Source organism: Rhinatrema bivittatum, chromosome 8, assembly GCF_901001135.1.
Source record: "Rhinatrema bivittatum chromosome 8, aRhiBiv1.1, whole genome shotgun sequence".
Taxonomy (NCBI): domain Eukaryota; kingdom Metazoa; phylum Chordata; class Amphibia; order Gymnophiona; family Rhinatrematidae; genus Rhinatrema; species Rhinatrema bivittatum.
Window position 1 is genome coordinate 141,536,532 of NC_042622.1, and position 24,827 is coordinate 141,561,358.

At 42.6% G+C, this 24,827-nt stretch overlaps 1 protein-coding gene across 2 annotated transcripts; it reads right to left on the reverse strand.

The window, feature by feature from the left end:
• Nucleotides 1–113: 113 nt before the first annotated feature.
• Nucleotides 114–24,814, reverse strand: CDC26 (cell division cycle 26). 2 transcript variants are annotated; one of them, XM_029611852.1, is made up of 3 exons: nt 24,493–24,629; nt 18,070–18,168; nt 114–1,763 (listed from the first exon to the last, which is right to left on the reverse strand). In XM_029611852.1, exons 2-3 carry the CDS (start codon nt 18,148–18,150, stop codon nt 1,587–1,589), a joined length of 258 nt encoding a protein of 85 aa, XP_029467712.1. In that variant the 5' UTR covers nt 18,151–18,168; nt 24,493–24,629; the 3' UTR covers nt 114–1,586. The 2 variants fall into 2 exon arrangements, with proteins under 2 accessions (XP_029467712.1, XP_029467711.1); XM_029611851.1 differs by lacking the exon at nt 24,493–24,629 and adding an exon at nt 24,676–24,814 and having other exon boundaries at nt 118–1,763.
• Between the last annotated feature and the right edge of the window lie 13 nt (nt 24,815–24,827).

A 24,827-nucleotide genomic window follows, 5' to 3' on the forward strand; every position in this document is an offset into this window, starting at 1 on the left:
CGGGAGCAAATCAGCTGAGCTGTGCTGCCATGAGGAGTGGGTGCAGAGAACGAACCCCGCTCGCTCAACTGAAAAATACTCAGCTGCCGATTTAAATGAGAAAAATGAAGTGCCCTGAAATTTAAAGAAGTCTTTCTTTCTTTCTTTTTTTTTTTTTTTTTTAAACAGGGGAATGGTACATCCCTGAAGGCACTGCTGGGGAATGAAACGTCCTGGGGTAAAGGCAGCTAGGTAGGAGTGTGTGACTGGACCACTAGTTTCACCCCACACTAGGATCACCATGAAAAGGGGCCTAGGCTGCGTAACACAAGGGGCAAGCCCCCCTAGACCCCCCAAGAATGAGGAGACAGCGCTGTCTCCTGACAAGAAAAAACTCAGAGCCAATTCAAAGGGGAAGAAATTTCCACTTTTTTTTTTTTTTTTTAATACGGAGACAAATTATGAATATTTGCTTGATCCTGAGATAAAGAGAAGAAAGGGTTACCCGCAGGGCAAGGACTAACTAACAAAGACCAGGGAACCGCAGGGTGAGTTGTGGCATCTGCTGGAGACAGACAAATACTGAAGGGCTGCAGGGTAGGCTCTGTCCTGATATAGGATACCCTTTCAGTTTTAGTCTGTCTCCATCTGCTGGACAGGAGGCTCAACCCACGGTCTGACTGATCCGGGTACGTAAAGGGAATCAAAACTTTTTTTTTTTTTTTTTTTTAAAGACTTGCCTGGCAGTGGTCCATGGTCCTGATCCAGCGGGGTAGAGTGAACCGGGCTCCCCGGTGTTGCACCCAGAGCTGCTAGCTTGGAACAATAGGGCCCTCGACTCTGTAATGCAGCTGCCTCAACAACCAGCGGGGGTTGAGGCAGGACCTTACAAACCCCCTGGGAGGCTCAGGACAGAAACTGCTCCTGTTTTTTTTTTTAATCAAAGTAAAAAAGTTTTACCGACCGAAACTCTCTACTCTAACTCCACTAAGCAATCAGCACAGACTGTAGGCCTTGCACCTCCACCATCTGCTGGAGACAGAGAAATATTGCCAGACTGGAGGTGGCACCATCCTATAAAAAGGCGGAATTTTGTTTTGAAAACTTCTCTGTCTCCATCTGCTGGGGAGGGGGGGCGGGCAAAACCCAGGAGTCTGGACTGATCCAGGTACATTCAGGGTACAACCACATATGCATAACCATAATTGTCCTGCAATATCTTTCGGTTCTTATGAATGAATGAATTGGAGTTATTTCAGTGCTTTCTTGCACCATGTATTCTGAAAGACTTTGAAAACATGACATCCTTGATGGAATTAGCAAACTTTATTTATTTTAGATTTTTCTTTCGGAGATCTGATTTGTTTACCATGGTGCCTAACTAGTATATCAGAGTGCTCAACTCCAAAATTCCAAATTATAAAAATACAAGAATCAACAAAATAAAAATGGTGATGTCAGCAGCCATAGTTTCACAGGATGTCTTTTGGAATTGTCACAGGAAAATGCTGCCAACAACTTTGAAACGCTTCCTTCCAGTGTATTTTGTAACGGCACTGTTTCTGTAATGTTTATTTAGAAAACAAAACCTAAATGCAACAAAGTCTCTAAAACTCAAAGTTTCCAAACTGTGCAGCATGGCTGTTGGGTTTTGGCTGAGGTTTATAGCCAATTCGATCATGGATCATTTGCTCTCTGCTTTTAGTGTCGTTGCTTAGTGCAATAGCTCCATCGGCATCACTGGCCCCCACTACATCCACCTCCTCACGCTGCTTCTTGCGATTCTACAAGGAAACAAATGTAAAAGTGATTAATCCTTCCATGCAATACAGTCCTGCACACTCAGGCCCAGCATACAGGTGTTACTTCAGAAGCACTCAATCAGTGACCAGGGCATTACAAATAAAAGAAGACCCTAGTGTTCCCATCACTTTCTTACTTAATTTCTCAGGAATTGTTCATTTTCCAACAAAACAGAACTGATAGTTTAATTCTCTTACGAAAAGAACTGTCCCCTCCCATCTGTTTCTACTGTGGCTTCTATTAGATTGTCTCCATATCGTTTTTTGTATAGACTATGGCAGAAATGAACCAGACTGATTAGTGAGGATTTAATGAGTACAATCTCTGTAATTCAAATTTACGGTTATTTGTTCTTAATATTTACATTTTGCCTCAAAGAGTTTCTGCTGGAGCTCATATGATATATCACATATATGGGCTACATACCCCAGTGTTCCTAGAAGTTCTTTATAATCAGGCCGGTGGCATCTGAGACAATTGGAACTATTTCTGTATCTTTCCGCCATATTTTTCTGGTGTCTGATTGCATATCTTCATAAAGGCTGATCTTTTGTCTCTGGTAGCTGCATCTCCTGCTCCACTGGCTGAGTGCCCTCCCTCCTGCACTGCAACTTACTCTTCCCTTCACAACAAATCATTTGAGTACACCACTACTGAGCTAGTTGCACCCGAGGGCCTGGTTACAGGGAAAATGACAAAAGGTGGGTGGCACCTTATAGACATTTACTGAGGCATGTGCTATGACTTTTTGAAGACAGAGTTCCACTTCGTCAGATGCATGAACATGCTGATGGTATAATGGGCACTGGCTGCAGTGTATGATTTAACCCACTATTGGATGTGTGCCCATAACCCCAAATGCAAAATGGGGGTTAGTGCGTCCAAACGAGCATCCAATCGCACGCATAGGTAATAGCGCTCAACACATGCAAATGCATGCTGATGAGGCTATTATCGATTCCCCCTCAAAAAAAAAAAAAAAAAGTGCGCCAGAGGCGCACATTTTTACTCTCAAAAATGAACACCAGCTCTGGAGCTGGCATTAAGTCTTGAGGAGCCCAAAAAGTGTACAGAAAAGCAGAAAATACTGCTTTTCTGTACTTCCTCTGACTTAATATTGTGGCGATATTAAGTCGGAGGAACTAAAAAATGAGCAATGTCCCAAAAAAGCAATTTAAAAAAAAAAAAGTTTTACTGGCGGTCAGGTTAGGAAAACAGACGCTCTAAAATTGAACGTCCGTTTTCCTAACCTTTGCTGACAGCCCCCTTGGCTGACAGCCACCTCTCCCAGGCGGCTGCTGCCAAGGGGGTGCTAGGGACGCCCAATTTCCCCCAGTGCCTCCTTTTTACCGTGGCAGCCTATTTGCATTTAGCATTGGACGCCTCGGAGAGATGGATCGGTGCGCATTAAGGGAGTGGGCTCTCATGACCGAACGCTGGTATTGCATCGGCTCGGAAGTGTGGTACAGAAGTGGGTAAAATTTATGGGAGGGGGGAATACAGAACAAAGAGAAGGCACTAACAGGCGATTGGACGTGCGTTTTGGATGCGTTTTTGACGCGCTAGCATTACCCCTTATTCAGTAAGGGGTAATAGTGCATCCAACCCCCCCAAACCTAATAGCGCCCGCAACATGCAAATGCATGTTGATGCCCTATTAGGTATTCCAGGGCAATACAAGTAAGAAAAATGTGCAGCCAAGCCGCACATTTTACTTTAAGAAATTAGCGCCTACCCAAAGGTAGGCGCTAATTTCTGCCGGCACCGGGAAAGTGCACAGAAAAGCAGTAAAAACTGCTTTTCTGTGCACCCTCCGACTTAATATCATGGCGATATTAAGTCAGAGGTCCTGAAAGTTAAAAAAAAGTAAAAAAAAAAATATAATAATAATAATTTTTGAAATAGACCCGCGGCCTGAAAAATGGACGCTCAAATTTGCCGGTGTCCGGTTTCCGAACCCGTGGCTGTCAGCGGGCTCGAGAACCGATGCCGGCAAAATTGAGCGTCAGCTGTCAAACCCGCTGACAGCCGCCGCTCCTGTCCAAAAAGAGGCACTAGGGACGCGCTAGTGTCCCTAGCGCCTCTTTTTACCGCCGGCCCTAATTTTAATAAATTAAAATACTGTATCGCGCGCACAGGAGAGTGGCCTGGGTGCTCTCCCGCGATTTTACTGTATCGGCCCGTGAATTAGGTAAGCAGGGTGTGGAAACAGTGCTAATAGCATTATAGTGTGAAAAGACAGAGTAATCTGATCATAGTTAAGTGCATAGAAAGTTGTAGTGTGCCATGAAGCCATGGGCTCTGTTCAGATCTGAAACAAGGGGCCTTAGCGAGGACTCCTGTATTAAAATTATTCTAAGGAGTTATTTTTTAATTTGCTGGAAGAGCACTGTATGCACAGATGGTGTTATTAGTGATCAAAGCAATCACCAGTAAATGAATGAATATGGATCAATATATAGTGCATAACTTAGCACAAGGATTGTTAAGACATTTTAAACACTATACTGCTGCATATTGTTTTTATCCTTCTCTAATTTGTTCAATAACAAGCTCACATAAGAGCAAGAGACAGCTGTTCCTCTAATTGTTAAGGCCGGTGCAACAGGCACATGTCGTCTCTAAAAAGCCTTAGCTTAATGAGCTACAGCTGGGCATAAATCTCGTCAAAGTTGTGAGTACCAATTAGAACAAAAACTTGCAGACCCTGGATTAAAGCCAGAGAATGAGAGTATAAGAAACCAGAAATTGACAATATTCTTTAAATGATCCGGCGAAGCAATGCCAGCTGCATCGTGGGGTCTCTGGGCCTGTATCACTACATCTTTTCACAGATACATTGATTTGCAAAAAAGAGGGACTTGTGAGGGAGGTATCTTCTTTATCTTTTTGTATAAATCTTTATCTTCTGTTATTATAACGTTGCTTTTTACTGATTCATATAATATTGTTGTGATATTTTTTTTACTGATTTTTTACTATATTTACCAAACCAAATTTTCCTTTTACAAGATTGTGTGTGTTCTTTGATGTACTATAATACTATTCAGGCCACCACTTACAACTCCTTTGACCAGATGTGCCTGCAGAAGAATCTCTCTGCTGCCAGTATGAACCCTGCTCCTCAGACTGAGAAGCATACCAATATGCAGCCAGCATCCTCTAAGTATGCAGCTCAGATCTCACCAAATTACCACACCATGCAAATATGTGAAAGGTTTGTGGAAGCACGGACTTTATGCGGATATCCTGAGCCTGCTGAAGAAACGCTCTACTTTCCACCGGGATAGTGGTGCATCTAGTCACCAAAGATATCAAGGCGTATACAATTCTTGATTTGCATTTTTTTTTTCACCTGAGGGTCCAGCGGATACCTCTTGGCAAGGGAACAACCTCTGGAGCTATGTTTCCTGGTCTCTTGTTTTTTTTCTGTCCCCAACAGATTAGAAAAATGAATTGCCAAGGCTTGGATCAGGGCCCACCCACCCAAGGTTTCCACCCTCTTGAATAGATTACAGGATACATAGTAACACAGTAATGATGGCAGAAAAAGTCCAACTGATTCATCCAGTTTTCCAAGCAAGTTTCTTATAGTAGTAACTGCCGTTCCATGCAGGTTACCCCCATGTTTCTGAGAAGGGTAGTAACTGCCGCTCCATGAAAGTTAGCCCCAAGCCTTATGTTAAGGGTAGTAACTGCCGCTCTGTGCTGGTTATCACCAAGTCTTATGTTAAGAGTAGTAATATTTACAATCAAAACCAAGCAACTCTCAAACAAATAAATTACTGCTAGCAACATTTTTACAAGGTGAGCAGCCTTCTTGATAATAAATACAATGCTGCTTGAATGAGCTTTGCTTTTGGACTTGGCCATAGAAGCAGTCCTGTGCTTTTTCTCTTATGTCTGCATATCAGTACTCCAGACAATAAGTCAGGGCCCAGCATTGGCTGTCGTCTCACTCCAAGAACTCTAGGTGTGGCCACGCTCTGCATAAGCTCCACAGATAGAAAACTGTAGTTCGCCACATTAAAGAGTCCATAGAACAGCCTCACTGCAGCAGCCCCTAGAACTGAAACTGTCCCATAATCTGCCATCACATAGATCTAGGACAAGAAAGAGACATCTGTTGAGGGTTTAGGATGAAGTAGCTGCCAAAGGCAAAACACATGCTTAAGCTCCCCAGGCTTGTACCTGCTTCCAGGACTGAATAAAATCTGAAAGGGACCTAGGGATCAAACTCAGACCCCTCGTGACATGCCAAGGCATTTACTAAGGCCTCTGAAAATCAAAGCCCAGAGCCTGGAAGCGAATAGACTTGACCCTGAATTACCAACTCAAAAACAGCCACAGGAGGGGTGAAAAAGACGACCCTCACAGCCCCACGATTTCAAGATGGCTGCCAGAGCACCTGGGGTTTCAAGATGGCCACAGTTGCACCCATGACTATTTCCTCACAGGTTGGAGAATTATCAATAGCCTGACCAGCCAGCCCCAGGCCTCCCAAAGTGCCTGAGCTGCTATTAGGAATGATCTCCCATAGTCCAGAAACAAAAGCAGGAAGTGTCTGTGTAGGACCTCCCTGCAGCGCTGCTACTCTACTATCACTGCCGAGTGCAGGCTTTAGTTATGCCCTGCTGAAGCACCCATCCTGCGATGGGGGAACAGTGTCACTGGCACTCACTCCCTGAGAAGCCTCCCAGTAGTCTGCTCCGAAGAATGGCTGCTGCTTGTTCCAGAAATCAGCAATCCTCTTCTGTCTCTGGATTTTTTTTTTTGCACTTTATTCACCATCCAGAGACTAAAAAAACTGTGGAAGACCAAGCGATGTTTCCCTGGCTGGAGACAGAAAGCCACACTGACTCCAGCCTTTCTGGTGCAGATAAAACTTTATTAAACTAACAATACTTTCACAATGGACTGTCTACCTTAGCAATAGTCACTTACATACACAGGGTCTGTACAATGCCTTGCTTCTGGTCAGTGTACACTCACTCCCTTATGGTTTGGACAGCGCACGTTACAGGAATTGCCTTCCTCCTGGAGGCATAGGGGCTTCCTGAACACAGCTGGGCTTACCCTCTTATACTTCCCCCACCTGGTCCCTCCTACAGGCTTTCCCTGCCCCAGTAGGGTCTCGCCCATTGAGCTCTCTCCCTTTGTGGAATTTAAAGTAGACCAGGCCCTGTGCTTGGTCCTGCACAGGTTTAAAGGGGGAAAAAAGGGTCACTTTGTCATACAAACACACTGTTTTGTTTTTTTTAAAGAGGAGACCCAAACCAGGGAGGAAGGGGGGCAAGAGAGAGAGTCAATAGGGAATTAAGATAAGCATTCGCAAAAGTACTACCAGCCATGCTAGAAAGCCTTCATGGTCCAGTTATTGCTTAACCGGAGAGGGGAGAAATTATTTCTGACACTGCGGGAGCTGCTGCATAATTGGATCCAAGATCACACTTGACCGAGGGAGAGAATGCTTGATTGTCATCTCAGGAGCAGCTCCCTGTCAGAGGCCTAACTGACCTCAGTCCAGAACATGGGATATTAGTCTATCATCTGCTGGAGACAGAAAATACTGGCAAGTTGGTGTCAACATGGATGTATATAAGGAGTGACATCAGCAAGCCTGTTGATCTTTGTCTCCATCTGCTGGTTGGCATGTGGACTGGTCTGACTGCAAGAAGAGAAAAATAATTTGATGCCTTCTTCTAGGGTGGGGATGGTGGTGATTCTTGTTCCCAGAGGACTGAAAATAGATGATAGGAACATGCAATTGGTGGCTCCCTAGCAATTCCAATAGACAGATAGATAGGGATATTACAATAACTCAAAGGTATAAATAATGCATAAAGAGCGAATATTTTTCAGAGGAAAAGAAAGGGGGTAGACTCAGGGGAAACATTAGAAAATATTTTTTCATAGAAAGGATGCTGGCTGCCTGCATCAGCCTTCTAGTGAAAGTGTAAGACAAAGACATTAACAGAATTCAAGAAGGCCTGTAAATAAACACAGAGGATTCTTAGCTGTGAAGGAGGAAAGGGGAAAGCAGAGATCAACTGGATCCTAAGCAATGCAATAGGAAGTAAACTAGATAGATTAGGTAGGCCTTATGGACTTTGTCTCACAGCAGTTTCTCTATTTATATGGTTCCAATTTGGAACAGAAAGTTTGCTTACTGCAAACAGTTTTCCATAGATAGCAGAATGACTTAGCAGTGGGTGATATCATCTGGCGGCAACAAATAAATTAATCTCACCAAGCTAGTTGAGCCTTGAGCTCTACCGAGCATATGCAGGAGTTCCTATGCAGGTTTTGTCTCAGAAGCCTCTTCAGTCTTTTTCAAAGTGAAATAGTTGCATAGTTGACTCTACAGGAAGGAGGACAGGGATCTCATGGCTAATTCATTCTGCTCTCTATAGAAAACACCATTTACAGTGTGCAAACTTGCTTTTTCTATCAATAAGCAGGCTGAATTAGCCATGATCTGTTGGGAATTTCATGCTGAAGGTTGTGGCAACCCTGACTCTACCATGGAGAGTAGACTACTGCGAGAACAGGTTACACAAAACTGCTTGTCTAAAATTAAGGTTAGGCCTTGAGAAGCTGTTTAGACAGTAATGGGACAAAAAGATGTAAACTGTTGACCAAGTTGCAGCTTTGCACATGTACTTGAAGGATAGTACCCTCAGATGAGCATGAGTAGAAGCCAGAGATCTGACCTGATAAGCTTCAACTAAATCTGTGATCTGCAATCCTGCTAAGGTGTAGCAGTGCTTAACACATTCCACTATTCAGGTAGACAATGCATTTGAGGCGACTTTGACACCAAGTCTGTTAGTGTCATATGCGACAGATGCAAAGCTTGGCAATGCGGTTGAGTTCTCTTCTTATACTAGATGAAGGCTCTGTTGTAATATGAAGGGCTCTTTCTCATTTATGGATATGCAATCTTGAAAAAAAGGCAAATAGTAAAATGAATTGAATGATATAGAAAGCCAAAACAATCTTTTGCAGAAATTTCAGGTAAGTGGGAAGGACTAACCGATCATGAAAGGCAGGCATGTATAGTGGACATGAGGTAGGAGCTTGACTCCCCCCATAGGAAGGAGGAATAGCCTAGTGGTTAGAGCAGTGGGCTATGAACCAGGAGACCAGGGTTCGAGTCCCACTGTCGCTCCTTGTGACCTTGGGCAAGTCACTTTACCCTCCATTGCCTCAGGTACAAAAGTTAGATTATAAGCCCTCTGGGGATAGAAAAATACGTACAGTACCTGAATGATGTGATATCTCAGATCGAATGTCGGTATATAAAAAATAATAAATAAATAAGGGAGGCAATTACAATGAGGAATTTTACTTTCTAGTCAGGAACTTAAGAGAATCACCTATAGTGGTTGGAAAGGTGACTTCACGAATTGAGAGAGTCCCCAGAAGTGGAGGTTATTGTGTTGTGGCTTATTATGGTACAAGCTTATCAAGTTTTAAGGGATCACTGGATGAGCAGATAAGACGCTTGGATGAACTTTAACCGACCAAATGGCAATCCTGAGTTAAAGGCTTTTTTGTTGGTACCACTTGAAATATATGATCCATTTGAAGGTATAATTCTTTCTGGTGGATGGTTTCGTAGCTGGCACAAAATGTTTTCAATTGCTCTAGGGTAAAAGATATGACCAACTACGGAGCATTCAACATCCAAGCATTCTTGTGTCCTGAGTTAATAACATAGGATCTGTCCCCAGAAATATGGGGGCTCTGCTGGAAAGTTGTATGAGATACAAAAACCATGTCTGGGCAATGCCAGAACTATAAGAATCAAGCAAGCACAGCCTTGTAGCAGCTTTTGTACTTCCTTGGTAATCAGTGGTATTGAGGAAAAACATCCATGACATTTGCCTGATTGATCGGCTATTGATTGTCATAAAAACCACTTGAGCATTTGGAAAAACTCTTGCATGCTGGAAATTCCTGGAAGATAGGTGGCCAACGTCTAGCTGTGCGATTCCAAATCTTTAACACCTCCTTGCAGAGAGACTAGGACTTGGTGCCTCTCTGTTTGCCAACATAAAATATAGCAACCTGGTAGGGTGTTCAAATTAAGATGCTCCTCCCTCAAAGAAGATGCGTAAACGCTGATAAAATATATCTGATCGGCCTTAATTTCAGCAGACTGATCCGATAGTGTTTCTCCTTGTGAGACCAGGTGTGCCAGGATCAGAATGATCCTGTGTGAGCGCTTCCTCCTTTCAAAGAAGTATCCTTAGCTAGCGAGATCTGTTGAGGAAGAGCATGAAACCATGCTCCATCTTGAAGCACGCATATAACTCTAGCCCCGGAAACCTGGAATGGTCGAGTCAACTGATGCCAGTGAGAGTGGAGACCCCAGAATAGAAAACGGATATAAAAGGTGGGTCAGTAGGAAAAGTGCACTGGCCACTGCCATGGGACCTGATACAACGAGAAACACTCTACTGACACATGTTGAGTGTATATGAGCAATATCATAGAGTACGGATGATCCGTTGCCAAAATACTCTCCTTTGCAATGAGTCCATCCCTGCTGCAAAGGATTTCATCCTGAGCTGGTTCTAAATTTGACTTCACTAGACCAAAAACAACTCTATTTTTGTCAAGGGAAAGTAATGCTTATTTCGAGAGTTCACTGTGACTAGCCATATGAAAAACATGAATCTCCTGGTGATGCAGGTGTGCAGCTACCACTGCAATGAATTAGGCAAAGACTCTCGAGGGGAGTATCTTGTACTGTATGGGAAGAATTCACCTTGAAACAAAGGCAGTGCCACAGAGAAGGATGGATGGATATATCAGCATATGCATCCTGCAGATCGAGAGCACACATCCAATCCTGCTTTTGGATGTAAGGGAGAATTATGCTCAAATTTAATTTGAATTCCTCTCAAAGTAGAAATCTGTTCAAGGATCTCAGATCTAGAGTGAGCTTCAATCCTCCTGATTTCTTGGATAAGGAAATATTGGGCATAGAAATTCCATCCTTACTGGGATACAGGGACCAAATCTATCATTCATTGGTGAAGAAGTGACTGCAGTTCTTGGCAAAACAACACCAGGTGACACAAATGTGTATCAAGACTGCATAGTGTGGAGAGGATGGTAGCCGGGAGAACCACAAACAGTAACCAGATTCCATGAAACGGTAGACCTAGAGGTCCTTGCTTAACAGGCCTCTAAGAAGATTTGGATCCTGTCTCCCATCATTAGTGAGTTCGGATGAATTAAAAACCAGGCTCTGGTATGTGCTGTGGTCTTAGTGTTCATGCTGCCAGAGTCTGACCAGAGGTGGTTGTCAACATTGGATTGGAAGATGTGGTAGGCAGTACTGCTGAAAAGGGCACAATTGACACCTGTTAGTGGAGAAGGGGCTTGGGAACTGTCAAGTAAGGTTGGAGCACTATATTCTGTTTCTTAATTTAACACTGAGACCAGATAGGTCCAGTAACATTGCTTAGTCATCTTGGATCCTACCCACCCTGAGCCATGTTACACATGGAGCTCCAATTGAAGTGAGGAGGCATGTGACACGGAGTCAACTAATTCATAGATAGAATGGAGAAGGTGACGAATGCACTCTTTTACCTTCAAAAATGGTTCTGGGTAATCAGACCCTCCTTCCAAAAGTCGTAGAAAAATCTTTAGATTTTGACTACAGTCATGAGGATATTGTAGCACATAAAACTGGTGCATAGAGATAAGGGATGTAAGCACGGAGTTCAGGAAGATTTTCTTGGAAAGATTGTCTAGCACCCTATTTCAGGGCAGACTCAGTGATGACTGACTGATGCTGCAGACAGATGATTTTGAATCTCAGAAATCTTTTGGCTTTCTAGAAATGAGTACGTCAGAGATAACGTGTCTCCCAGTCTTATCTCACAATCAGCTTAAACTGTTGTGGACTGGGAGAGTCGCTTGATCTGAAAGGGCTTCCACTATCTGGAGGGGCCAAAAACTTCCAGGCGGAGGATCTTTGACATTAAGCATTGTCCCCGCCCCTTGCACAGACTGAATATGAAGGTGGTTTCGGGTATGGCGAGGTATACCTGAAACAGGTAGAAGGCATATCTGCAGTTCCCTCTTCTGAATGTGAGGGTTTGACGGACAAACTGGTTGATGGACAGAAGACAATTCATTCCGATGTAAAATTCCTTAAACCTCAAATCAAACAAAATCATAAACCTATAGAATTTAAATACAGACCACCTTTTAATACCGAAAAACTAAACGACAAACTGGAAGAAAAACTAACTGATATTGACTGCAACAACTGTAGTTCTGCCACAGAAACATGGTTAGAAACAACCAAAAAAATAGCTGACGAAATAAACCCCATCAAATCAATACAGGAAAAAGAACCAAGACAAAAAAACCCCTGGCACAATGTAAAAGTAAAAGATGCAAAAAGGACCCTCAGATCAATGGAAAAAAGATGGAGAAAACACAAAACTACTGATAACCTAACCAAATACAGAAAACAGCTAGCTCTTTACAAACATTTAATACTCAATGCTAAGAAAGAATATTTCAGCAATAAAATAGAAAGATTTGCGAACAATCCAAGAACACTATTCACAATAGTTTCGAACCTAACCAGTAACAAGCAAGAATCACCACAAAACCTACCAGAAGCAAAATGTAATGAGATTGCCAAATTTTTCAGTGACAAAATTACTAAATTAAGAGACAAACTTCCAAATGCTGCCAACCAAGAAATCAAAATGCAAAAAAGAGATGTCAACCAATGGACATCATTCACTGAGATATCTGAAATGGAAGTGAAATAAATGCTAAAAAATGTAAACCCCGCCCCACACAAAATTGATGCAATACCTACTATTGAACTTAAGAAATCAGCTAACACAGTCACCCAAACACTGACTAAAATCATAAACCTATCCCTTGAAGAAGGAACAATGCCAGATATACTGAAAGGAGCAATGATAAAACCAATCATTAAGAAAAAAAACAGTGATCCTGAACAACTATAGGCCAGTATCAAATCTTCCCTTATTAGCTAAATTAATTGAGAAAACAGTACAGAAACAGCTAGCTGAACACCTAGATGACAATAACATACTGTATCCATCATCCATCGCCACACGGATTTCGAAAACACTACAGCACTGAGACATTGCTCCTCTCTCTAACAGATAACATTCTAAGAGGTTTTGATAGCGGTAAACACTATGGGCCAGATTTTAAAAAGCATTTACATGCGTAAAACTGGGTTTTACGCATGTAAATGCACTTTACTCGAGTAAGTGGGCTTTTGAAAATTGCTACACTATATGCCATTGAATCGTCCATAGGATTTATTCGCATAAGTGCACTTTACGTGAGTAAATGGCTTTTGAAAATTGCTACAATAGTAGTTACATTTATGCATGTAACTCCTTTGAAAATGACCCCCTATATTCTAATAATGCTCGACCTATCGGCAGCCTTCGACACAGTTAACCACAAAATACTACTAAATAGATTAGAAGAAATCGGACTACAAGGCAAAACATTAAACTGGTTCAGCTCATATCTAAAAAACAGGTTTTTCCAAGTTCAGATCAATAACACATTATCAGAAAAAATCAACCTCAAAACAGGGGTTCTGCAGGGATCAGCCCTGTCTGCGACCCTTTTTAACATATACATGCTGCCATTATGCCACTTACTGGCAGGACTAGGAATTATACATTACATTTATGCTGACGATATCCAACTAATTCTACCTATAGATGACACAATAGAGAAAACATTAAATCTAGCTAACATGTACCTAAGCATTATAAAACAACTACTGACACAAATGGAACTTGTTATTAATATTGATAAAACAGAATTTCTACACCTAGAACGGAAAAATACTGAAATCAGCCAAACCTCAATAATCCTCAAAGACAACCAGAAAATTGAACTAGCTGGAAAAGTACGTAACCTTGGAATAATAATGGACCCTGAAATCAATCTAAAACAGCACATATCACTAAAAGTAAAGGAAGGATACGCAAAACTCATGGTACTCAGAAAACTAAAACCACTACTAACTCAAAATGATTTCCGAACAATTCTACAGGCACTAATTTTCTCCAGCACGGATTACTGTAATGCCCTGCTGCTAGGACTACCAAATACTACGTTAAGACCACTTCAAATACTTCAGAACACAGCAGCTAGAATACTAACCGGAAAAAGGAGGAGGGACCACATAACCGAAACCCTAGCGGCACTACATTGGTTACCGATAGAACACAGAATTAAATACAAAACCCTATGTACCATCCATAAACTAATTCATGATGAGAAATCAGACTGGCTAAACACAGCATTACGGGTACACGTCCCACACAGAAATCTTCGATCAGCAAATAAAGCACTCCTAACCATCCCTTCAGTTAAAACAGCAAGACTAACCCAAGTGAGGGAAAGGGCCTTATCATTAGCAGGACCCACAATTTGGAACACAATGCCTCCAGAGATCAGATTACAAAGTGATCTCAAGGCATTTAAGAAAAGTTTTTAAACTTTAAACAGGCATTTTAAACTTTAAACAGGCATTTTACAAGGAGACGGGAGAATAGAAATTATTCAGGAACAAGCAGATAAACACCGACACACAGTACTTATGACAATACAGTAGAGAAGTCTATGAACCCCACATCACAACTAGCATATTGATAACACTATGTATAATAAATTTACCCGTAAAAGTACTTTCAGTACACTCGGTCATGACCCACTTCTCTAAAAATTATTTTGTCTAATGATATATTGTAACCGAACCTTTGACGGCACCTGTTAGAATGTACTATAGTACACTTTTACTTACATTAAATATGTGCCTACATGTAAACCGTTGCGATGGTATATAACTTAGCGACGGTATAGAAAAGATTTTAAATAAAATTAATGTGTGATGGTAAATGGAACTTACTCTGAAGAGAGAGCGGTGTTAAGTGGAGTGCCGCAAGGATGAGTGTTGGGACCAGTCCTGTTCAATATCTTTGTGAGCAACATTGCAGATGGGATAGAAGGTAAGGTTTGTCTTTTTGCGGATGACACTAAGATCTGCAAGAGAGTGGACACGCCGGAAGGAGTGGAGAGAATGAGACGGGATTTAAGGAAGCTGGAAGAGTGATTGAAGATATGGCAGCTGAGATTCAATGCCAAGAAGTGCAGAGTCATGCACATGGGGTGTGGAAATCTGAAAGAACTGTATTCAATGGGGGGTGAAGGGATGATTTGCACGGAGCAGGAGAGAGACCTTGGGGTGATAGTGTCTAACGATCTGAAGTTGGCGAAACAATGTGACAAGGCGATAGCTAAAGCCAGAAGAATGCTGGGCTGCATAGAGAGAGGACTAACGAGTAAGAAAAGGGAAGTGATTATCCCTTTGTACAGGTCCTTGGTGAGGCCTCACCTGGAGTACTGTGCTCAGTTCTGGAGACCGTATCTCCGTAGGGATAGAGACAGGATGGAGGCAGTCCAGAGAAGGGCGACCAAAAAGGTGAATGGTCTTCATTGAATGACTTATGAGGAGAGATTGAAGAATCTAAATATGTATACCTTGGAGGAAAGGAGGAGCAGAGGTGATATGATACAGACTTTCAGATACTTGAAAGGTTTAATGATCCAAAGACAACGACAAACCTTTTCCGTCGGAAAAAAAAAATCAGCAGAACCAGAAGTCACAATTTGAAGCTCCAGGGAGGAAGACTCAGAACCACTGCCAGGAAGTATTTCTTCACGGAGAGGGTGGTGGAGCCTGGAACGCCCTTCCTGTGGAAGTGGTGAAGACCAAAACTATGAAGGATTTCAAAGGGGCGTGGGATAAACACTGTGGATCCATAAAATCTAGAGGATGTGAAGAGAAAAGGCATGGGGGTGGCTTGTGGGACTGATAGCTACTATCTGGAGATTAATACCATTATTAAATAAACATACACACGGTTAATGCAAATCCAACATTGCTGTATGCTTCAACAGCAAGAAGAATATGGAAAAAAGGATTTGCATTCACAAAAAAGCAGGGGAGTAGCTTGCTTGTTGCGGCGGTTACTACCCCAAACCAAATAAGCCTGATACTTTACTTGCAATGCATATCCAGCATAGCTCTCTGCTTCAATGGCAGGAGGAATTAAGGAAAGAGGATTTATATTCAGACAACAACCAACAAGGACTGAATTACATAGTCTGGGTAAACAAATAAGCGTGGGAGTAGCTTGCTTATTGCAGCGGTTACCACCCCTAACCAATTAAGCTAAATACTTCACTTAGAGCTCCAGCACTGCTCTCTACATCAACGTTGGGGGTGGAAGGTAAATAGAACCAAAAACTTACTAATAAGGGCCAAGAGTAACAAATAAGTATGAGAAAAAAAAATAAGTGTGAAAGCTTGCTGGGCAGACTGGATGGGCCGTTTGGTCTTCTTCTGCCGTCATTTCTATGTTTACTAACACAGGACCCCAATAACGACTGGCTTTGAGGGGAAAAGCCTTGGTCAACCGCCTCTGAGCAACTTGACTCCACTGCCACTGAATGAAGAGAAACCAGTATCAAGGGATCCAAAGATGTGTTCACCCTGATAGGTGATACTGGGACTCCGATCTGAACTTTGTTGCAGCAATTCTGTAGAGGAGCAGATGAATTATATCTTCTGTCTCTTTAAATAAAGAGGTAAAGAAATGTCTCATTAGACCTGCAATCTGGCTGAGGGACAGACATGGCTTTCAACCTGGTGTAAGCAGTGGAACATCCTCTTCAGGGACAAGGATAGATTCCTGCACCTGAACAAGAGATTTCTTTTTTTTTTTTTTAAGGAAAGCGAAAAAATGAAGCGTATCAGAGCTAGAGAAGCCCTCTGATAATTGGAGGGGACAGTAAGATGACCCCACATCAGCAGCTAACCTAGAGTGGTTAGCATACAGTTGTAATGAGGCTCAATTGTAGAGAAAGGATGTTTTTGTCATTGCATACATCAGTCACATTAAGGTGATTTGCCTTGAATGGGCAACCATGCTTTGGGGTTTTTTTTCTGCTGTGCATCAATGGGCCTTTGAGATGGCAGGTCAATGTTTCATCTATGCATCGTGTGCATAGAGGCATCCTCAGTACATCAGCTGCACAGAGCACCAATGGTTCCCCTGTAGATGGGGTGGACAGATAGTTCACCTGTCACTGAGGATTCCTCTGAGCATCGATGCTTTCTGTGCATTGAGAAGCACATCAAGCACATCGTGCATCTAGATTGCCGATGCACAGATGGGGCTAATGCTGACAGATTGTCTTTGATGCAAGCTCAGGTTCAATGTAGGGCGATAATAATCATTGAACCCCATGGCTTCAATTTGGGCTAGTGTGGGAGCTCTTGAGAAGCTCCTGCTCAACAGGAAGGAGGACTGACTTTGGCTTCTGAGAGACATGCAGTTTCCTTAAAAGGTGTGCCCTTGAAAATGCGGGACATCTGTTCACAGGCATAACAATTTAACTGGGCAAAGTCAGAATAATATTCAGTTAAGGACGTTACCACATCTCAGATTCTTGAGGAGTAAAAATAAGAAAACTGAAGAAAACAACAAGAAACAAAGATTTTTAAAAATTAAAAAAAAATGACTGCAGAGACTGAAGCTGGGACAAAAAATGACTGAGGAGCTCCTGCATGTTTAGTAGAGCTCAAAGCTCTACTAGCTTGGAGAGATGTTTGGTGCCACTGGATGATGTCACCCGCAGATCACGGCAAGTTCAGCCTCCTTATCAACAGAAAATGAAATGGTTGTTTAAAACTTTTTTGCATTAAAAATTAGATACATAATTTTAATTCGTGATGCTTGATTTTTTTCTACTTTTTTTTCATCTCATAGCCCACTGGTAAATCTTCTACAATTCAATTTGTGTCTCATTTTACCAAGAAATCTCTAAGCTTTCCAGCATAATCTGGATGCTTTCCCTAGAGCCTGGAAGCAGTAAGATTTATTTATTTATTTTTTGATTTTTCTATACCGGAAGTTCCTGTATAATATACATATCACTCCGGTTTACAAGGAAAATAACTAACTGTCGCCTCGATAGTCGGTTTACATTGAACAGATAAACAATTTAACAATTAATTATTACTGAACACAATTTAAACAAAGAAAACATGAAGGCGCTAGAAGGAAACTTCGTGAAACTACAATGAACAGAGAATATATGATTATTTACCAACAAGGTAAATCATCCAAAACAAGGGCAATTCAGAATCATTCTTGTTTTCACTCTTTTCCCTCTTACCTCCAAATCTTTCCTGATACTCTCAAATTCTTCAATATCATCCAGTTTCAGTTCCAGGCGGGTTGGTTTCCTGCGTAGCATTCTGGACGATTAACAACACTGTTAATTTAAAAAGAAGGGAGTAATCGATGGGGAAAACGTACTTCTTTTTTGTATTTTACACTAGAAAAACATACAAATTGGCCTCTCTCTTGCAACATTTGGAGACAAACAAAAAATTACTTATGGGGTAAACCTTCATGGGAGAGAGCCCAGAACTTGGCAGCTAGATTTCTGAATGGTATCGAAAGCACACAGCACATCACTCCAATACTGATGAATTTACATTGGTTTCCAATTTCAGCTCATATTAAGTATAAGACGGCAGTTCTCATGCACAATTGTTAGAGCAGTCTGATTCTCCATGGGTCAATGTATTATTGAAAATTTATAACCCTCTTAATGCATTACACTCATCACAATCTAAGCTATTAAGTGTCCCCGCTGATAAACCTGCTCACTTGGATGAGACTAGGGAACATTGTTTTATTTTGGCTGGGCCAATCGTTTGGAACAGTTTCTCTTACCATCTAAGGCTGACAGGCTGTAAAAAAAAAACAAAACAAAAAGCATTCAAAAAAATCCTAATGACTGTGTTATTCCAGGAGGCTTTTGAACTAAGAAATACTTGATTGCCTTGCCAAGTATTTTTAAAGTAAATTTCCAGCACTTCTATGTTCTTAGTTCATTTTTTATCTGATTTATGTTAATGTTGTTTTCTTTGCTAGCTTTATTTTTAGTAATATTTTTAGTTGTTGTATTATGTGCTTTTAACTTTTTTCTGTTGTTCCCTATTTTAGTTTTTTTTTTAATTTGAAAATTTTATTGGTTAATCCACATAACATGACAATGAAAAACAGTGATACATATATGTTATATTGAAACACAAGACTTTCTTTAGCTTCCGTGATATAATATACTTAAACAATGTTTCATCATATACTCTCCTTGTTTTCTATCCCCAAACCCCCAACCCCCACCCTAAATTCCCTTTTCAGCCTGGCATAATTAACATGTCCTTACAATAGAAAACAAAAAAGTATAATATACATTAAAAAGAACTATGAATCGGTTGTAGTTTGTCTCCATTGCTCATAAGGGCCCGACACTCATGAACTGTCCCATAGATTTATGATTGAGTGCAGTTATTTTACTGAGCTGATATATCTTGTCGAGACGAATCTTGGTGTCAGCTAACTGAGGAGTTCTAGTATCGTGCCAGTATCTAGCAATCTCGCATCTAGCAGTGGTACATGCAAAACATGCAAATGGGCCAGCGGTTCTCAACCGGTGTGTCGTGGCACACTAGTATGTCGCGAAGCACCGGCAGATGTGTCACGTACCCGCCGCTCTTCCCCCCCCCTTCACCTCAGTGAGACGAACACTGCTGCCGTTCCTGCCCGGGCTATCAACACATTCAAGCCCCGAGGGGAATGACAGCAGTGTTTGTGGAAGCCGGCAATAGGATCGTGAACTTTTTTCTTCCCGCCCCTGTGGCCCGGTAGAGGAAGTGATGTTTACCGGGCACGCAGGAAGGAGAAAAAGCCATGCATGCATGCTGCTGCTTCAGAAATCGCATTCAATGCTGGCTGGCCACTTTGCCAGGGCCTGCAGGAGAACGGCGCCACTGCCCCCCCCCCCCCCCGGTTCCAACCTCCCCTTCTCTCACCAGCGTGACACCAGCAAGAAAATATAAAATTAATAATAATAATCAAACTGCAAAAAAAAAAAAAAGGCTGGGATGGGGAGAAAAGCAAAGAATTATATTCTCTGCTGATTGCTCTGTGCCGTGATCGATCGCAGCACAGGCAAACAGCTAAGTGCTGCCTTCTTAGTGCAGTGGGACTGGGGAGGTCACTCCTGCTGCAGTTTCCAGCCTATCAGGACCCTGCTTTTAATAGCGGCATACCGGCTACCTTGTGCTGTGGGTGGGGGTGAGTGAGACAGAGAGTGAGCCAGCATGTGTGTAAATGTGTAAGAGAATGTGTGTGTAAGTAAGAGAAATGTGTGAGAGCAAGAAACTGCTCAGGCAGGTGACTGGTGTGTATGAGAGAGAGAGAGATTGGTCAGGCAGGTGACTGGTGTGTATGAGAGAGAGAGAGAGATTGGTCAGGCAGGTGACTGGTGTGTATGAGAGAGAGAGAGAGAGAGATATTGGTCAGGCAGGTGACTGGTGTGTATGAGAGAGAGAGAGAGATATTGGTCAGGCAGGTGACTGGTGTGTATATGAGAGAGAGAGAGAGAGATTGGTCAGGCAGGTGACTGGTGTGTATATGAGAGAGAGAGATTGGTCAGGCAGGTGACTGGTGTGTATGAGAGAGAGAGAGATTGGTCAGGCAGGTGACTGGTGTGTATGAGAGAGAGAGAGAGATATTGGTCAGGCAGGTGACTGGTGTGTATATGAGAGAGAGAGAGAGAGAGAGAGAGATTGGTCAGGCAGGTGACTGGTGTGTATATGAGAGAGAGAGATTGGTCAGGCAGGTGACTGGTGTGTATGAGAGAGAGAGAAAATGTTTAATGATTGGATGTTCCATTTATCAGTTGTTTTGAAACATTTATTATATTCTAGTTTTAGAATTATTTTATATTTCTCGGGGAATGGATAAATAGAAATGTGGAGACAAAAACTGAACTGGAAACAGCAAGAAGCCAAACTCTGTATGCAGTAAAACAACGCAAAAACAAAAACATTAGCTTTATGGTCACTTTATTCTGTATTTGGTGAGGGTCTGTCTGTGTTCTGCGTGTGTTACTCAGCTAAGGGTATTCTGCAAGCTTGTGGTTTCTTGGTAGGGATCTATAGCAGCTTGGCTTGTTCTGTTTTCCTAACAGGAGGTGTATTGGTATTTAGGGCCTGGTGTAATTTTTGCAGTGCTGCCTTTTCATAGGTACGGTTGTTACTGTTTGAGTTCCATAATGCAGGTGTAACTTTGTGCTCATTAGTTTGTGTACATTATTTCAGATCCTGGAAGTCTGATAGGTGCTATATTTTTGTTTTGCACAGAATGCAGAATGGCTTTTTTGGGTTTCCATTCCAGTTTCTGTTTCCATATTTGTAATTTGTGGTCTTTCTGTACTTGGTGAAGGTTGATTCTATGTTTGTGACCAAGGTGAAGTATTTTACTAGGATGTAGGCATTTGTATCAATATTATTTGTTGTGTTTTCTCAATAGAACATGCATTGGTGGTAAATTATCCTAGGTGATTTTAACTTACACATTGACATCTTCCCAAGATCCACAGCATGTACCACACTAATTGATTCTCTATCAGCCTTAGGATTTGAGCTGATCCTAACTGGCCTACCCATAAAGCAGGACATACACAATTTAATTTTTACTAATTTTAAGTTAGCCGAACCGCCAGAAGTAGATTGCACCAAAGTACCATGGTCCGACCATTTTTTAATCCAAGCAAAACTGAAGCTAAAAAAAAAAAAAAAGACACCCTAAACAAACCTGACTCACCTAAATCCTTTCTAATGAGGCCTCCGATCATGATTGACGAACTTGAAAAAGAATTTGTACAAAATATTCCCAATATTCAATTAACAGTGAAAATGCCACTAACTCTTGGTTATGGCTCACTGATAATATTGCTGATAAACTAACCACTCAAAAACCTATCATAATTAAAAAATCAATTTGTTGGCTAAAAGTTTCCCAGCTCTACTTTCCCCCTCAAAAAAAGATTGGTGGGTTAGTTCCAAGGGATAAGCAATCGTAGCCAAATCCAAATTATCTATCTGATCTCTACACTGGATTATTTGTTTATAGATTGTTGAAGAAAGCAAGATCTGGTGTTGTAACTCTAGAATTTTTAGTCGGGACCGTAACTTCGTGTATTCTACCTCCCTACACTTCTTTAAACAGGTCGCTCTAGAGATTAATGTCCACGTGTTACTGCCTTCAGACTCTCCAACAAAACCCTTGGTGTGACTTCCTCAGCTGCAGCTCCAGTTTCCTATCCTGGATATCCTTGAGAGCCGTGGCCCCTGTGACCGGGAAGGTTGATCTTTTTGTTACTGCCGAAACCGCTGCATCCACTCTGGGAAGACGAAGGAGCTCCAGCGCGTCCTCTGGCAATGGATACAGCTTATCCATAGCCTTACTCACTTTCAGGCCCAACTCTGGGGTATCCCATTCCCGGAATAAAATGTCCGATGCCAAGAAGTGGAATGGGAAAGCCACTGCTGGACCCGTGAGGCCCAACAGAACCGGATCCATTTTGGCCCCCGCTCGGGACTCCACCGGTGGTGCATCCACACCAAGCTCCTGAAGAATGGCCGGAATAAGCGGTGCTAGTTCCTCCTTCCGGAACAATCGAACCATCCTCGGGTCATCCCCATCCACCGCCGGTGTACCCTTGCCGGTACCGGGCTGGACTGACCCCTCTTCCTCTGGCCCGTCATCCCACCCCCAGGGGCCCTACAGACGGGTCCGCTTCCTCCGATGAGGAAGAACCGGTGTCCGAATCCTGCGGGATACCCCACACAGGGCGCTTCTCCCTCGGCGGGTCCGAGGTTTTCCGGGACCTATCCCCAGCTCTCCTCTTCCGGGACCCCGACTGAACGTCCAAGCCCTTCCGTTTAGATCTTTTATATTTCAGCACTTTGTGTAAAAGAGGAGCGCAATCGGAAGAAAAAGAGGCCTCCCAACCCGAAGAAGCCTCCTCCAGACTAATCTCCACTGGCGATGCAGCCCCCCCCCCCCCCGGGGGGCCGCTGCTGCGGGGAAAGCGCGGGAGGCATGCCGCCATTATCGACAGCCTTCCTTGTGGCCTCCCGAACTGCATTCAAAATGGCCACCGTTCCCGCACTAAGCGGGAACGGCTCAGCATTGCCTTCCCTGTTCTGCCCGGCGCCGCTATCGCCGACCAAGAACGGCCCCCTCGACCGGCCTCGGACGGCCCCTCGCCACCCGAAACACAACTTGAACAAAAATATCCCATCAGCATTCGCGAAGCAGCAACAGCGTCGGAGCAAACGAAATAAAATTAATGAAAAACTTTAATTAAATGCCCCAAACGAAGCACAGAGAGTCAGCGAGGCCCGGCCGAAGAAAAAATAAACTTTTTTTTTTTTTTTTTACTTAACCAACCAAAGAAAAAGATTCCTGACTAACTAACCAAGCTACCCAGGATCCCAGAGACTGTGGGTGAACCTGCCCCATCTGCTGGAGACAGAGTAAGACTGAGGGACTGTGGGTGGCGCCTTGCTATATGTAGGGGAGCCCGACAGGTCTTGCTCTGTCTCCATCTGCTGGTGCGGAGTCACAACCCAGGTGTCTGGACTGATCCGGGTACGTACAGGGAATCTAACTTAAGTTTTCCTAAAAAACGATCATCACTGAGAATAGAATCATTTAGTCTCCAGAAGTGTTGGCCAGTATCATAGTAATTAAATGAAATAGTAAACCAGACCAACACATGATCAGACCAGGATATTGGTTCAATGTCAGATTTCATGGTCCTATTTATTAACCCTTTATCAATCAATAGCATGTCTATACGGGAATCTGAATTATGCGGGCAGGAGAAGAAAGTATAACACTTGGATCTGGGGTACCTGATACACTCTCTACTTGGGTGCTATCAAGTTAGGGTGAGAGTACATTGTAGAAATTTCATCTTTGTGTACCTTTCTTCATTCCAAACCACATAAATTCTTCACTCTGTATTGTGCTGTTCATACCTCTGCCTGTGCATGTAAAACTGTCCCCCAAACCCTAGATCACCACCAAAACCTCACCTCGAGTTACTAGATGACCCTCCTATAGCAGTATAAATAGATGACTAATTTGGGAGCCTTTTAAAGAGTCTCTCTCATATCACAAAATCCATTTAAACATTGCACACAGCGTTAAATCTCCCTCATTTTCATAAACCCCTACCCTAACTCCTCCCCTTTGACTAAAATTTTAAAAATTTACATTTGCACTCACAATGCGATATGGCGCTATCCTGGACCCTAAAGCCCTAATGCATTTTGATGAATGACTCTGTTAAACTGTAAGCCCTCTGTGGAAGAGTAATGTCTACAGTATCTGAATGTAATATACTTTGAAGTGCTAAAAGGCAGAATATAAAACAGTGGTCATTTTCATCTACTCAATAAAAGATGGTGAACAATCCAGGAGAACGCATATTTAATATCTGATTCATATTCTTTCAGGCACTTCGGAGGTGGGGTGGAAACTGGAATAGCCAACAGTGAAAATTCAAAGCATACCGCAGTTTTCCATCTCTGCTGGCACTGGCGCCTTTATTCTAAGCTAGCAGTTACGCTAGTGTTAGAGAACGACGTATTGACTGTGCTCAAGGCCACTAGAAAACGTAGGCATTATCAAACTGCAATTTCCGCTGTTAACAGGCTTCTCTACATACCCCCATAATTCGTTGAAATGTCTACGTCTCCTTTTCTGTACATTTTTTTCCTGGAAGCTTCACACTGCGTACATGTGAATCCAAATTGTTTGGGCCCTCTGGCCTAAAAAGGCGGCTTATAAATAATTATATTAACGGACAAACGCTGACCCTAAAGCGAAAGCAATCCTATGCCTCCCTTACCCCAAGATTTAGGCGGGTTGCTGAAAGCCAAGGAACACGGTTCACAACATTGTTAAACAAATAGGCATTCTTGCCCTTCCAGTCCAAATAAACATGAAGTCCTCCGTATCCCAGCACCTCACTTAGAACTAAGGAAAACGTCCACTCCAAGT